Genomic DNA, 15761 nt, shown 5'->3' with positions numbered 1-15761 from the left:
GAAAAAGCAAGCTATACATTTTGTGGACTTGTGCCTTCTGACTATAAAAGCTGATATTGTGAGCCACAGTTCTTATCTCCCATTACACAGATTGATAACTTACTTTTTTTTTTGCCCAGAAGTTGATACTTAAATAGACTTTGAAGCAATTTAGTATTTTTGTCCATATCTACCAAATATTGGGCTCCCTGGATGTAAAAAAATAAATTACAATGTCTTGGGATTAACTTCTTCAATTACATTCCCACAGATTTATTTCAACTATAATTCAGCTCTTAGAGAATATCTACCTCCAGAAATAAGCAAGCTACAGGGAAGAAAAAGCTATTACGTTAAAGAAAATGATTTAATAGACACACCTACAAGAAAAAAAATTTGATTGCTAAAAGTTAATAAAAAGGTAAATGCTGCTTCCTATCCTAACCTAGTGTTAGGTTGAAGCCCGCCTGTTTCAATGAGAAGGACTACAAGGAGACTTAGCAAGCCATCTACACATCTGCTATCTTCGAGTTCCTGAATTTAATTAGGAGGGAAAAAGACCCGAGTTTAAATTCTGCTCTAAGGATTTTTTTTGCCTTTTTTTCAGTACCTGCTAACATGAAGTGTGTAAAGTGCACGAACAGGAACCAGAACCAAGGAGCACCTCCTCCCACTTGTGTACTACCTGTTACCTGCTCTTCCTCAGGCACCAAAGCATTATAGTCTTTGCTCAGCCCCAGAGCAGCTTCAGTAATAAGGATAGAATCGCACTAACATTCCTCAACCTGATAATTGGGACACCTTTCTCAGATATGTGAATTGTGAGCAAAGAGAGCCTCATATTGGAGAGGGCCTGGAACTCAGATTTCCTTATATTCAAACAAGAGCTGTAAGCACCAGCATCCCAATTTTAGCTTTTATTTACTTGTGGGCTTCTAAAACTGTCCAGCAAGGATGGTATTTCACTAAAATAGGTTGCTGTCTTGCAGCTGTGAATGAACCTCGGGAGCAGCTCACGGACTTCCTTCTCCTTCACCTCCTGCTCCTCAACATACACGTTGAAGACCACTGCTCCAGGCAATTACAAAAAATGTGGGCACAATCAATATAAAATGTTTTGGATTGAAAGTTGCTGCCATGGTGAACAAAACATTATTAGTATTACACGCTACTAACTAAATCAAATCCACTGCAATAATTTCCTCAGGATATTCAGGTACTGCTTTGCATATTGATCCCAAAGCAGCTATAGTGGGAGCTAACCTCTCCTTTGTTCCAACAGAACAAAACTCAGACTGTGCAGCAGAAATGCAAGCCATTAAAGGACACCTCACTGTAAGTGAAGGTATACTATACCTATATAATTACCACATACTGTATAGTCACCAGCTAGTGAAGAACTGCAAGAACCTACATACAAAAAAAGTCCATACTGGAATTTTCCAGGTTCAGTTTACAACAGCACAGACTGAATTTGTTTAACTTTTTTTGAAAGTTCTGGATTTCAGCAAACAGGCAGTTACTAGTCAATGCATTTGTGATGATCCCCAAAGTGTTGCCACTTACCTGGCCGACACAAATCCCCGTGCTGTTCCTTTTCACTAGCATATACCTCCATACACCAAGCGTGATAGGCAAATGAGAAAAGGTCTTCTATCTTTGAAGGAGGGCGGATGGCATTGTTCAGTCGCTTAAGCCAATCTTGACACTGCTCAAAAGTAGAAAACTGACACCTATCCCAGAAACAAACATTTATCTATTAATTTTCAGTAGTAGATTCCAGACTGTAAGATCTGACAGGCTGACTATGAAAACACCTGTGAAAGCAAAAAGTAAGAACAAACATCTTATTGATAACTTAGTTCTGCTTCTATGTACATTCTAATGGATAGTACAAATGAAACCTTTGGATATTAGTAAAGAAATACACACTTAGGAAGTCAAAATAAACTGTAAGCAGGAAAGCAATGTTCTGTGATTGTGAATAAACCAGCAGTATGCCCTACTGGCCATGAATGAGGGAGACATTTATGCATATGTTTACTATAAAACCTAGGACAATATCACTGAGTTCAGTCTGCAACTTTCACACAAAGACAGGAATGTGTTACAGCAACTTGCTGACTGGCAGTCTCAGATGGAAACTCACAAAACCATCACACACATTATAATCTATGCATCGTACTCCCATAAACAAGAACACATTTTTCATCAGACATAGGAGAAATATCCATTTGATTAATATACTTAATTTGAGAATAGTGAGGACAAACTCCAGTATCTGAAATCTTACATTATTCCCCTACCTCATATGCTAAGATTCTCTTTCTGGCCTTGGTGGGAAGCACAAACAATGTTTTTGAAACTAAGTTTTGCCTAACATTACAGACTAATGACAACAACTAGTGAGAATATTCCCTGCACAGGAGAAACTAATCTTCAGAGCAGTATATTAAAATTATATTAGCTTGTCTTTTCAAAGAGGATTCCTAGACCCTTTAGAATAAAAAGGTGGAAATAAGATCAGTGATTTATTTTGCTCTGACAGATTTCTTCAAGATTTTATAGTTATAAAATATTCACCAAGTATTTACATTCAGCTCAGTCTATTCTACTGCATTAATGGTTAATGATAGCATCTGCATTCTCTAAGGGCAGCATTTATTACCCTTACCTGCAAATATCTAAAAGTCAGTCAGTGGAAGGAAAAAGACATGTCCAACTCATGAAACGTGTCTAAATAGCTGCAAGGAACTGCAGTCTGGAGGTGTTTATTTCCCATCACTGACTATAAAGCAAGCTGAGACTACTAGCTTAGACTGGATAATTCTCTATTAGATATCTATTATCAGACAAGATACATCTCACCCTAAAGACCCCATTTTCTTTCTAAATTCTTTTAAAGTTAGTGTTGCAAATAACAAAACCTACCTTCACTTGAGCCCTATTACTCAAAACACAAACTACTTTGTTCATGAAAAAGAACATGAACATGTTCTAAATCTGGTATCTCAGCCCCATACTTCATGATCTTCCAACGGCCAGTGCACCAAGTACTGATTCTTGGAGATGCAATTTTGAAGGGAAATTCATAAGGAAGGGCATAAATACAAATAATTTGTATTCATTCTACAATTGAAGAGAAATAAATTAATGTAGAGCGGAAGGGTGACTTTTTCAAATGTCAAGAGCTACAAGTTAAGAGGAAGTTAAATATTTAATTCAAATTAAACTAAATATTACCTCTAAAGTAAAATCAGTCCTCATCAAAATACAGCATTTCAGGAAGCAGCTGGCCTGTTAAACATTGAGTGCTCAGATATGACTGGAGCTCATTTCATTATACAAAAGGTACTGCCAGCAAACATTTAATCAAAAAGAAATGTTCCCTTCTTGTTAATTAAAGTTTATAGATCAAAATTTATTTCTGCAGCAGAAAAGTAGGAAATAGCTGTAGCTCAGGCTCAGTAGCTCAAATACTCCTTGGGCAGACTCTGAAGTTTGCTGAAGGACAGACAAATAAATACTCCCTTCTACACGATGTTATCTACTTTACTGGGTTACAGAGTAGGTTGCAGACCTGGCTTTACCTTATTCCCTCACTTTCTTTTCCAATAGGCTACTATGTCTTAAGGATACCAACTCCACCCTCACAGCTGTTAAAAACACAGGGTGGCTGATGCTATCCAGACGGAAGGTTTCATGTAGAACTGAACAAGCCCATACCGTAACCCTCAAAACCCCCAAATCTTGATTAAACACTTTTCCAAGAAGCATGTGTTTCAGTGGTTTTATCTAGTTCTGTACCTTACAACTAATTGAAGCAATACACTATAAGTGATTGTAAGGCAGGGAAAACGCAGCGAGACTAAAATTAATTTCAGAATAAAATCAAGATCAGCCACTTAAGGTCAGACCAAGATTTGCTGCTATACTGTATCACAGCAAGCAAAAATGCAGACCCTCTTGCTCCCATCCTCTTTACCAAAATGCCCAGCTATCATATGCAAAATCAGACAAAAGAAAATCTTTTGAAGAAAAGCAAGTCCAGTAAGTAAGAAAAAACATCTCCTTAAAATGTCACAGCTGTCCACAGCATGTGGAAAGCAAAGTTACCCCCCCATTCAACATTCACCCTATTCATACCTTATAACCTTGCAGTCTTTGCAAGTCAAATGAAGTTGAAATATATCACGGCACTCCACACTTTCTATAAGCTGCAATGGAACCTGCAATTAAAAAGATTATATAATTTTATTTCAAACAGCACTAACACTGTAATTTCTTTGCATTATCTCACAAGGATTTATTACAGGACCACATGGAATCTGAAAAGAGAGAGAGAAAAACAAAGAAAACTAAGTATAAACTACTTCAACAGCTCTGAAGTATGGTACCATATATCAGTAGTTTCAGCTCCATTGCTGTACAGTCCAAAAACCTTGAGGGATCACATGAAAACAGCTGAGAAGACTGCAGCACTGGTGACAAATGTGAAGGCAGGAAAAGCAGCAGGAACCCACAAGCTCCTCTCTCATGGAAGCATCTTCCTCTCTTATAGGTCCAAATTCAGGGATCTTGGGAATATAATTTTAGCTGTTGGTGTCAAAAATGAACTGTGAAGCAAGATTCCCCTAACAAACTGCTGCAGTCTAGATGCTCATTACATGGAAATATCCTGTATTTCCTCTTCAGGGAAAAACCATTTGGCCTGTTTAGATCAACACTCATGATCAAAGCAGCCATATTTAGAGTAATAATGCTGAATCATTCATTATTAAAGGTGTAGTTATATGCACTTATGTTTTATGGCACATGTAATTAGCAGAAGCTTGATCAGGCAAAACATGTTAAGTACATGCAAGTACCTTTAAAGATAAGAAGAAACCACAAGATGAAAATATTAGTTTTCATTAATATTTTTGGACCTTTACCTGAGACAGACAAATGTACATTATTGTCTTAAACGAATAAAAGTTAGTATTCAACTATCTCATATGTAAATGTCTAAATTCCAGGCACAGAGAATTTAGCTAATACCGATAATAAACACGAAGTGTAAAACTGTCTGAATTGTTTATGAGATTATATTGAACATTACACAAGGCAACAAAACCTCTGCCATCAAGATCCTTCAATACAAAGGCTATCAGGGAAACATTCAAATACTCTGTTATCATCTTTGCCATCAGAGGAGCATGATCCAGCAGTTTAAATTCTGGCTTGGGGTTTACAAGATGTGGCTGTAACACCCTGCTCTGCCAGTGCATTTCCATATCACTTTGAGCAAGTCATTGAAGGTCACCTCCAATCAAGGATCTGGGGGTGAGAAATCAAGACGGCTTCTAGTCATGCACCACAAAGCTTAAAAAGTACCTGATTTCAGTGAAATGAAAAAAAGAAATGGAACTAAAAACAGTAGGCAAGGGAAAGAGATGTCTCAGAAACATGAACCACAAGAAAACTTACTCTGAGCATGAAGATGCCTAGAGAAAGCTAATGGTAAATGCTGTGTCCCAGGAGTGATCAAAACTCTGACGTCTTTTGGGAAGGCAGGCACACAGCCCACAGCTGCACCTCATGCCTCCCTGCCAACTCAAAAGTCAGAGTCCAGAGTCCTCTTCTGAATGCAAAAGTTCAAATAATAGCCCAGAGCTCACACTCCCCAAAATACAACAGGCAGGTATTGCCTTATTACTCTCCCTTTATCCTTGCCCTTGCCAGACCACAACCAAGAAGCAGTGCTGGACTATTCTTAGCTGGAGAAAGTACTAACCCTCATCTCCCATGACCAGCAAGGCTGGTACAGGTAAGTTATTCTTTGTTCCTTTTGTTGTAACTGGGCCATTGAAGACCAAAAAATTCATGCACAAGGAGACTAGACGAGTTGGTGTCTGACTTGACAGCCCAGCAGTTTGGGTATTCAAATAAAGCTGGAACTTGAATTTTGGTCCATGCTTTCAGTATTATTACTGTTTTAAGATGTGTGATAGTCTAATATAAATTATGTAACTAGCAACATGAAGGGGCACATGAAATGATGCCCTCCTGTGAGATAAGCCCCCCCCTTTATTTGCCATACTTAAGCTCAAACTGACTGCAGAGTTACCTGCAGAGAGTAAGTACAGTGAAGATGCTGATAGATACCAATGTAACAGAGTATTTACAAGCATTACAGACAAGATCCATAAGATCTGCTAAACTTAATCTTTTTAACTGCTAATTTCTTCCACCCCTTTTCCTATTTGATTCTAGTCTGCAAGGTAGATAAATTGTTGTGATAGTTTTGTCTAATAAATTTAAGGGACCGGAACAAACCTCAGACTGCACAATCTTCCATTCTTCCTTCCCCACTGGACAGCCTCACATACATGCAATACATTACTTAAATCTAGCATTGACTTACTTTCCATGTTGGTGCCATGTAAGGTACCTTTCCCCAACTAAATGAGTAAAGACTCTAGAAGACTTGCTTTTTTAGTCAAATGCTGCTTTGTCTGTTAATTATTTCTTTTCAAGCACTCTTTTATTGCATTTTTTCCCATGTCCATCTTCATTTAAGCAGTTCTTTACCTTGCTCCCTCCTCTTAGCAGTCTGGTCCTGGCTCCTCTTCCTCCTGTCTGCACTCCAATGACATACTAAGTATTCTTCTACTCCTGCATTATTTTTAATTTCCTTCTTTCAAAGTCACTCTTTGTTCTATGACCTTTCAATTTGCCCTCTGCTCAACAGCCTTTTTTTTTTTTTTTTCCCCCCTCTTTACAGTCCACACGCAGCTCACCATCTATTTCCTTAGAATCTGCCAGTTTTTTTCTTCAGGGCAACCTTCATATCAATCTTTTTAATTTTCTTTTCCGGTCATAAAAATCTGTCCTCTGATCCTCTTGCATTTTCAATCTCCTTCCTGTCCATTAGTCTCCTCCCAGTAAAATTCTGTAAAATTATCTGCCCTCATTCCCCGTTCTTTCCCACTGATAACCTTCCATTTTCATTATGTTTTTCAGGTTGATGCATGTGGCAAGTCAGACGCCCAGTGCAGTTAGCTTACTCCTGAAAGAGCCATCAATTCTGTGTGCAGGCACTTCACCATATAATAATGGCTATCGAAATAAAGCAGTGGAGAAGCAATCATTTTTGCTTTTAGAAGAAAAAACATGCATTGTTATCCAAGGCCAATCATAACGCATTAGAGAGTACTAGAGCATTGTACTCTTGCAGTATCTGTCTCTTGACTATCTCCTTTAAAATTATCTCATTTTAAACAATAGCAACATTCTACAACTCAAAACTTTTTGAAATTTTTTTCTTTTTGATTACTTTAATTACTGGAAATGTCTGTTATCTAACAGCAGTAGAAGATATATTTAGATAAATATACCTTCGTGGTTAGAAAAAGCACAAGTTATATTTACACTGCTGAAACAACCCACTCCATGGCTCAATCCTTGACCACAACACCAACTGGTATGCAGCCGACCATGGCCAGGCTGCTATAAGCCAGTCCCTTCATGAGTGACTATGCTATATACTCTACCCTGTATACACCATTTGGCCTGAGTCTCCCCAGGATACCATGTGGCACCCAGGGGCCATAAGCTGTAATTAGTACTTTCTTCTTGTTTTCCCAGTTCAAAGCCTGAAATAATGTCAGGGCTATGTTACAGACTGGTTACTTTAAACAGCACAAGGCCACAGCTACGTGCTGTATGTCCTGAAGCATGGTATAATATGACATATGGAGGAACTGAGGATGCAACATTAGCTCAGAAGATCTTCCAGGACTCTCCCAGGTGGAGGGAGTCAAATCCCTCCAGGTGTGATCTTGTTCATATAACCTACCAGCAGTACCTGAGGTAAAATTGCTTAATTACAACTAATTACACTTAAGTTCTGTCTTGGAGGCAATCATTCAGTCCCCCCTCTGCTTTCACAATTGACATGCATTCAGTGTGAACAATCAGAGGATCAGGGCCTGAGAACAAAACAAGGACTAAGCTCCTGTTCAGCACAGATGAACCACAACTGCACTACATATGTAAGGAAGATACCAAACCAACCATTTTCCCATTAAAGGCCAAGCAAAGGAAAGCTTATACTAAAACTCAATCACCAAGACTGAACGTTTCCCTCGTCTTGCCAGTATGACTTTTTTTTCCACTGTGTCCAAAATCTACTATGTGAAAGAGGCTACATACAAGTTAATGGTTTCATAAACTACACTCAAATTTTAATTCTCCCATAAAGGCAGTTAGCTTACAGGGAGAAAATGATTAGACAGAAACACTCACCAGCTGCAAAGTTTGAAATTTTCTTAAGGAAAGTCAACCAATAGAGATTAGCCTGGGAACCAAACTTCCCATGTCCACTGAGAGATCACTGTTGAGTCTGTATTTTTATCCCATGGATAAATATAAGTCAACACTTTTGAATGTCATAATCCCTCAAATTTATGCACAGTCTACTGGATCTTTTGTTTTTGCATTTAGAACACCATGTTCCTATTACTACGCTGATCTAGGAAATTATCCGTGGAAAAGATTTATGCATACAGCCATTTTCTGCAGCGTTGTAGTGTGAGCATTATCAACTTCCAGATGTATTTCTTATCAAGCACAGGTGCAGCAAGTGATCTGGCAGCCTTGTGCTACTTACTGAGGTTTCACAAGCATCATTTTGAGTCAGTCTATTAAATTGTAAACAAAAAGAGAAGAGTGAGGTAAAAAACACCCCAAAGACAGGAATCCATTTTTAACTGGATTCCGTTTCCTTCATTAAGTTGCCCTTACTAAGGGGCAAGTAGTTGACATGCATACTGCTTTCTCTGGAGGACCATTTCTACCATGAGAATATCCTACCTACTTCAAGAGGAGATGTTTGCATGAACAGCTGCACATTCAGACACAGGGAACTCTTTTTACAAGTACTATAACAGATATTTGCTAAGAATCCTCTCACACAGAAGTACTTCTCCCTGCTGAGGTGACAAGGTTGTTAGTGTGGCTGGCCTTTGTCAGGATAGCAATTCTTATGAAAATTATTACAAATAAAAAACCCACAACTCCTAACATTAGTGAACATTTATACATTTTTAAAAGGTCCTCTTACAGGTGGTTTCTGAACAGCTCTAGCAACATAAAAACAGTAGGAAAGAATCAAGATGAACACTATCAAAAAGTACTCAGTGAAAATCTAATTTAGAAAATCACCATCTGCTCAATAAAGTTGACCATCAATAACCAAAGTGATTATTATTGCAAAATTTAACAATTTAAGTATGATTCCTAATTATTGCAAGTATCTTTTATGCTTACAGGTATTCCAAATCCTGTCTGCCTTAGTATGAACTCTACTGTCATCCAAGTTATTAGTGATGATCGTATATGGTTACAGAAGAATAATCTATATTCTGCTCTACCTCATACACTACCTAATTGAATCTTTCTGGTTAATGATGACATATGAAGCAGGACTAACAACCTTGGAGATATCAGATGAAGTGAGAGGGCAGAATACTGGATATAAAAGTTAGGAAAGCAAAATTAATATTGTATTATTGACAAACTTTTACAGACTCTTTCCTGAACACAAACAAAGGATATTACTTAAGAAAACATCAATTTTTGTTACTGCTCAAAAATATTAAATTGAAAATTCTTGAAAATGAATACCCTCAATTATCCTAAGGACAGAGATGACAGTAAGTGCAGTACATGCATTAGTGGCTTCTCTAATAAAGTAACTCTCTAATTTCCTGGCATTCCTGAGGAGAAACTCTTGATTTCTAGGGCTATTCTTGTTTCTCATGTCTCAGCTCCTTGTTTTTAAATATTCAGTCCTTTGCTTTGTCAATTCTAGTTGCCAATTTCATACAACATTCAGAGTCTGAATTAAAAAAAAATCTAACAGTAATACAATATAGATTTATTGTAGCAGGTCCATTGGCAGAATTCAGACCTAGAATTCATCACAAAGCAGCAAAGGAGTCCTACAAAACCCATGCCTTGTAACGCATCTTCTCTCTGCTGCCAACAGCATGTAGAGATGCATCTGGCTGGACTGCACTTGAGGCATCCCAGCACCTACCTGACCCTTGGCTACCATTCTGATGCATGGTGGCACCTACAGCTTAACTTTTAAGTCTCAAATTATACTTCAGAATTGACTACAGAATAACAGAAGTGAAAAGTAAAGTTATGCTACCTCTGCATATGCACATACTTGTATCATCTCCTTTGTATGGTCAGCAGTGGAAGATAATTGCCCTTAAATTGCCAATTAAATTTTTGTCATCATAAATTTTTTGTCATCATTTTGAGTAATTGCCATGTTCAGAAATAATACCCTTATTTGCTGAAAAACCCCACATCATCATGAATTTTAGTACTTTAATGCTGCACACAGATGTTCACCAGCCTAGCAGACATGCCTATTCAGCCTACTACCTTGATAATTCATGAACTAAAGTAGTACTTAAAGTGATTAATGATAACTGTGACACAGGCATATTTCAAAGTCTGTAGATAAAATAGCTATATGATTAGAGACAACATAAACCAGTAAAGACTGTGTTTCAGTTAGTATTACACAGTTAATTCAGTTCTGGCACAAAACAATATAAAAACAATTTAAATTTAATTAAATCAGGTGCACAGGAGATCTCGCTGATGTTCCAGACCACTGTATCACATGTGTCTCAGTCACATATGTGTTTGGATACTTGTCAATTCTTATATTTTGTTTCCCTTGCTTTTTTCAGCTTTGGAATAAAATGCAGTCTTCGTGGTTTACTCTTAACTCACCACTGCATAGCTCAGGATTTGTGACTGACATGAGGCAACTGTGAACAACTAGCCAGGGTCAGGACGTGTCTTGAAATAAGGAGATTGGTAAAAATCCCATCACCAGGAGAAAAAAAAAAACCACCTCAATTCTTTGCATTTTCTTTTACTGGTTTCATTACAAATATCCACAAAAAATATTTCTGTGCCATGTATAATGTCCTATCAAATTCTGTGGTTCAGAAATGGTATTACAACTAGTAAGACTAGTATATGTCAGCATTATACTACTGCAAAGGACTCTACAATGCCCATTTATGTCTATGATCACAAGTAGCTGGATATGTAACAATTTGGAAGAATACATACTTAAAGTAAAGCTCTTAAAAAAATGCATAGGCATCTGAAAATGAGGTCCAATTCACAGATCTCTTAAATCAATGACTGTACTCATACTATCCAACTTCAGGTATGTAACTTCAATAGCTGGACCTACTTCCACCTTTTGAAGCTCCAAGCAAGGCTCGAACCTAGCTTAGGTGCTCCAAACAGCCCTTTGGAAGACCTTTTATTTCTCTACTGAGTATATACAGAGCTCAGGGAGAACAAATGGCTGACAGCCAGCTGTAAAGAGAACAAAGTTGAACGATGCGAAGTTTCTGTACGAAGCCTGATTTTCAGAGGTGCTGAGTCACCTTTTGATGCCTAAATACATATCTGTTCTCCCTGAAAAATGTGATTTGAACATCGTAAAGAGATTTTTCATTAGCACTAACCTTAAAAGGCAGGATCACTGTACTTTTATCCTAAATTCTCTTATTTGGATTGAGTTCAGAATACCTGTATTACCATAGCAGCATGAATGATACTTACATTCACAACAGACTCCTTGAATTTGATGTGAAGCCTGTAATTAGAAAGTGCAATGATGGCATCCTCTGCTCGTCCTACATACTCTGTACTCTCACCATGAAGTTCGATGAATGGGACCTTCAGAATGGGAAGAAAAAAATCTTTCAGAAACTACTTAGCAAAAATATGTACCTCCTATAAGCATACACTCAAACACACATGATCATAAAAATCAAAATGAAACACTGCTGAGAATTCAGCCTAGCTATTACTGCTAAGAAGGAAAGTCTTGGGTAAGGTTGGTTCAGAGGTTAATTGTAGCCTTTTTTTAAAATGATTCCTCATTTTCTCTTCATTTTCCTGAGTAGTAAGTCCTTGGTCAGGGAAAACAATGAATTTTTATGAAAAATCTGAGCAAAATATCCTCACATTTTGGCAAGAAGTCTGACCAACCCCTTGATTTACACTCTTGCTCCTTACCTTACGGAGAGTGGCATTTCCATAATGTTATTGCATTCATCCTAAAGCAGCCAAAACATACAAGATGAATAATCTTCTATGCTATTGGTCTTCAGTATTCACTAAGCAAGCTCATGTAACCAGCTTAGACCAGACACCTAAATGCTACACAGCTGAAGTCAGTTGGACAAATCACACTTTTTGCTTCGTATTTCTCACTGCAAATATGAAAATGCACAACATGCTGCTGGTTTATAAAGTCAGAAAACCAGCAGTCATATTACACTGCAGATAAAAATTGCAACTGTTTTAATTAAAAATGTGACTTAAGGCCAATTTAGCTAAGCCAGGTGAAAAGTGTAAGTGCTCAACTTGAAAATAATTGGGTTTCATATCAGCTTAAATGAATTAAAAATATTTTCTATTAAAATGAAACAAACTACTTCAGTTGATATAAGAGTGTCTATGTGGATAAATCATTTGAACTAAATTGATTTCAAAAGGAACTTTGGAAAATTAAGAAACCAAAAATACCCATTTTGTGCAACATAAGACTTTTGGCTTCTCAGTAACAGGAAGTAATGGTAGTGTTTAACTGGCTTAGTCTTATTTTTTTTAAAAACAGAGAGTTCTAAACTATGGAATAACACCTAGCACTTGAAATTACTACACAAGTAATGGCTATATTTTTCAGACACTCTAAGGAATCTTCTGTAATCTAACGCACAAGTTTTGTCCTACCAACAGTACATGAGTATTTAAAAAGAAAATGTGTTTCTCCTGTTACTGTGCTCAACTGTGAACAAAAATTCTATGTGAGAGGCCAGAGAATACATAGGTCAACTAGACATATTGTGATCTTAACTGGCAAGGAGCAGTGTGGTGATTACCTGAAGGTTCTCATCCTCTCGGATCAGCTGCTTCCTGGGAAAAATCTGATTAGCCTGGATGCATTCAAGGCTGTGCTGAGTCTCTTCATCCTGAGAAACAAAGCGTTACAGTTAACTTCAGCACTCCCACTTGCTGCCTTCTTCACCACATAGCAAGCTATCAATGACCAATGAAAAACTCAAACTAGATGAAGTGTTTAGAGAATTCAGGTATCAGTTACTTACTAAAGTTATTAAACTTACAAAGACAAGCACTCAAACAACTAAGTATGATATTAGAAACAGGTTTCTGTCATGCAGCCTGAATAATAAAGTAAAAAAAAAAAAAACAACAGACTTGTAATAGTATTAGGAAAAAAGGATCAGCCTAGGCTAGTCTAGCACTACACTTAAAATTCAACAATCCCACATGTAAACATTAGTTCTCTAATGTTTTTCAGATTTTAGCCTATTCTGCTTTGTAAGAGACCCTACAAACCCCTTTTGCTTACCATGACAGGCCCTGGATAGGAGGAGAAATCCTCGTCTTTACTCGCAATACTTTGAAGCTCCCCTTCACTTACTAAAATCTAAAAAAACCAGAAAAGTAGAACGATGAAATTAAATTCATTTTCTTTTGGCAAATAAATACAAATTAACTTTTAAAGACTGAGAATTGAGCTATTAGAACATTGCAAGCAAACAGTAATTATGAAAAGATTAAATCCATATAAACTAGCTCTCCTGAGAGACAAAATTGTTTCAAAATGTGTCTGGCTCCTTCTGTTCATTCTGAAAAATCATCTTTGAATGTACTGCTGGGAGAATACCCCTCTGAATGCAGCAATTAGACCAATGTTTATATAATTTAAATTAAAACATGTTCATCTTTCTAAATCACTGTGAATTTTCTCCTAAGTCACTTGCAGATGGTGATTCACAAATACATAGGTTATAAAACCAAAGGGATCATTGTGATCATTTAGATCTCTTATGTAACACAAGTTGTCAGATCCTCCTGAAGTACTCTTGTTTCAACTACAGCATATTACTTAGAATTCATATAGGGATAGAATTCCTCATTTTATAGTTATGACTCATTTTCTACATCCATGGATGTATCAAAATATCCATTTTCTTGCACCTGCCCTTCCAAGAGCTCCAGATCACTATACACTAGTGATTTGCTCTCTCTACTATCTAACAATCCCCCAATCTTTTATCATCCGCAAATCTTCTGGAAATATTAAAGAGCATACAGTCTTGAAGTTTATGCAACTGACCCTATTTGGAACTAATGATGAAAGTGAATACAGGAGTTACAATCTGATTTTGAGATTTATCTTATAGTAAAGTTTTTAAATTCAGGTAGGTTCTTCCCTTTTTTTTTTTTTAAAAAAAAAAAAGGATTCGTTCAGATATTGTATGGGGTTTGCAGTCTACAGCACATAAAAGGTACAAACAAAAATATGTCAGTCAAGTTCAGTCAGTTCTCAGTCCATGTAACCTTACTTATATATTTCAAATTATCAGTGTTGTGGTTGACAGAAAACCACTTCAAATCCATCAGCTCACAAGCACACCACGACTGCAGGAAGCGCTAACTACATCCTGTATATTGTACAGAATATTTGCAAAGGGAAAAGGAGCAGCAAATACACATATTCTGAAACTAAAAAACCCCACTGTCTAAAAGCGATCAATGAGAAGAAAGCATTACAATGTACCCAAAACCTCTGTTAAATAGGAACATCACAATAAACAAAATGCTTTTATGTCCCCAGAGTACGGGAGAAACAGCATATAAAAGCTTGCAAGTTGGCTCAAAATTGCACAGCTTGCAGAAGGACATGTGTGTATATACATAAAGGAGGAAATTATGAGCAGAAGCGAGCTGGAATTAATCTAAAAAGTAGATAACATCCCAATTTTAAACAAACAAGAAAAAAAAGCTAGACAACTTGATGGAAGTCCGAATCCATCAAGTACAGAAACTCATAAGGAAAAACTAAAAAACAGCACAGAAATTTCCACACCTGTAAGAACAAATGAGAGTAGGAACATTCTTTTAAGTTATCAGAAACAAAGGAAATCTAGAAATGCTACCTCCCAACAGCAAGATGAAGATAGCATTATTGTTAATATTGGTTTTAAAAAGGCAGACTTAGTTAACATTTTTGTTTCAAAAGAAGCAGGAGAAGAAAGATGGTTCATACATAATCCATGCTGTAACTGGTGAGATTCACTCAAAGAATCACAATAATTAAAGCTAAAAAGGCCATATATTCATCAGGTTTGATCTTTAATATATCAGAGGCCATAAAATTCCAGCCCTTGTATTCAAAACAAGAGCTTGTGCTTGATTCCAGCATGACTTGGTATTTTACGTACGTTGTGTTTGTGTATACTTATCTTCCAAAACCACGTCTACTCTTGACTTGAAGATACCAAGAAAGGAGGGGTTCAGCAGTTCTCTCAAATGCATCTGGTTTCAGCTTCTAACCTTTGGTTCTCACTGTATGTTTTTCAGATTACAGGATGCACTATTCTCCTTGATCTACGATATTTTAAAAAAATGAGCCTCCTGCTCAATCAAACTTAAAATGATCGCTGGCTAAGCAACAGGCTTATTTGTCCAATCAACCTCTATCTTACAGCTTATCCATCAAGAAAGGTGCAGACTGGATTAACTTTGCAGTCGATCCTGATATAATGAAGACTAATGATTCAAGAGAAGATGGGTTTAAAAACTGTAAAGTTTACACAAATCCGCTTCTCCATCCTTAAAATAATGCTAAGCTCACACATTCAGCTGTCAGGTCT

General features: G+C 37.0%; 1 protein-coding gene and 1 long non-coding RNA gene across 17 annotated transcripts in view; one reads left to right on the top strand and one right to left on the bottom strand.

The window, feature by feature from the left end:
• The window catches only part of MTMR3 (myotubularin related protein 3), an 86929-nt gene that overhangs the window by 35550 nt on the left and 35618 nt on the right, over nucleotides 1–15761 (bottom strand). For 8 of the 16 annotated variants that reach the window (XM_030026823.2, XM_030026827.2, XM_030026824.2 and 5 more), the window contains 5 exons: nucleotides 13451–13528; nucleotides 12960–13049; nucleotides 11632–11748; nucleotides 4126–4208; nucleotides 1546–1712 (listed from right to left, as the gene is read on the bottom strand). In XM_030026823.2, the coding sequence (XP_029882683.1) occupies nucleotides 1546–1712; nucleotides 4126–4208; nucleotides 11632–11748; nucleotides 12960–13049; nucleotides 13451–13453 (460 nt within the window). In that variant the 5' untranslated portion in view covers nucleotides 13454–13528. Of the gene's footprint in view, nucleotides 1–1545; nucleotides 1713–4125; nucleotides 4209–11631; nucleotides 11749–12959; nucleotides 13050–13450; nucleotides 13529–15044; nucleotides 15087–15154; nucleotides 15302–15329; nucleotides 15348–15761 lie in introns of those variants that run through there. The other 8 variants (XR_005933135.1, XR_005933136.1, XM_041125742.1 and 5 more) reach the window with 3 other exon arrangements.
• Nucleotides 4990–7108, top strand: LOC115346636. The gene is made up of 2 exons (XR_003925188.2): nucleotides 4990–5788; nucleotides 6985–7108. It is a non-coding gene; the product is annotated as an uncharacterized LOC115346636 (long non-coding RNA).

This window comes from Aquila chrysaetos, chromosome 9 (genome assembly GCF_900496995.4).
Source record: "Aquila chrysaetos chrysaetos chromosome 9, bAquChr1.4, whole genome shotgun sequence".
NCBI lineage: Eukaryota > Metazoa > Chordata > Aves > Accipitriformes > Accipitridae > Aquila > Aquila chrysaetos.
The sequence above is the reverse complement of the archived record's forward strand: the minus strand, read 5'-3'. Positions and strand labels throughout refer to the sequence as shown.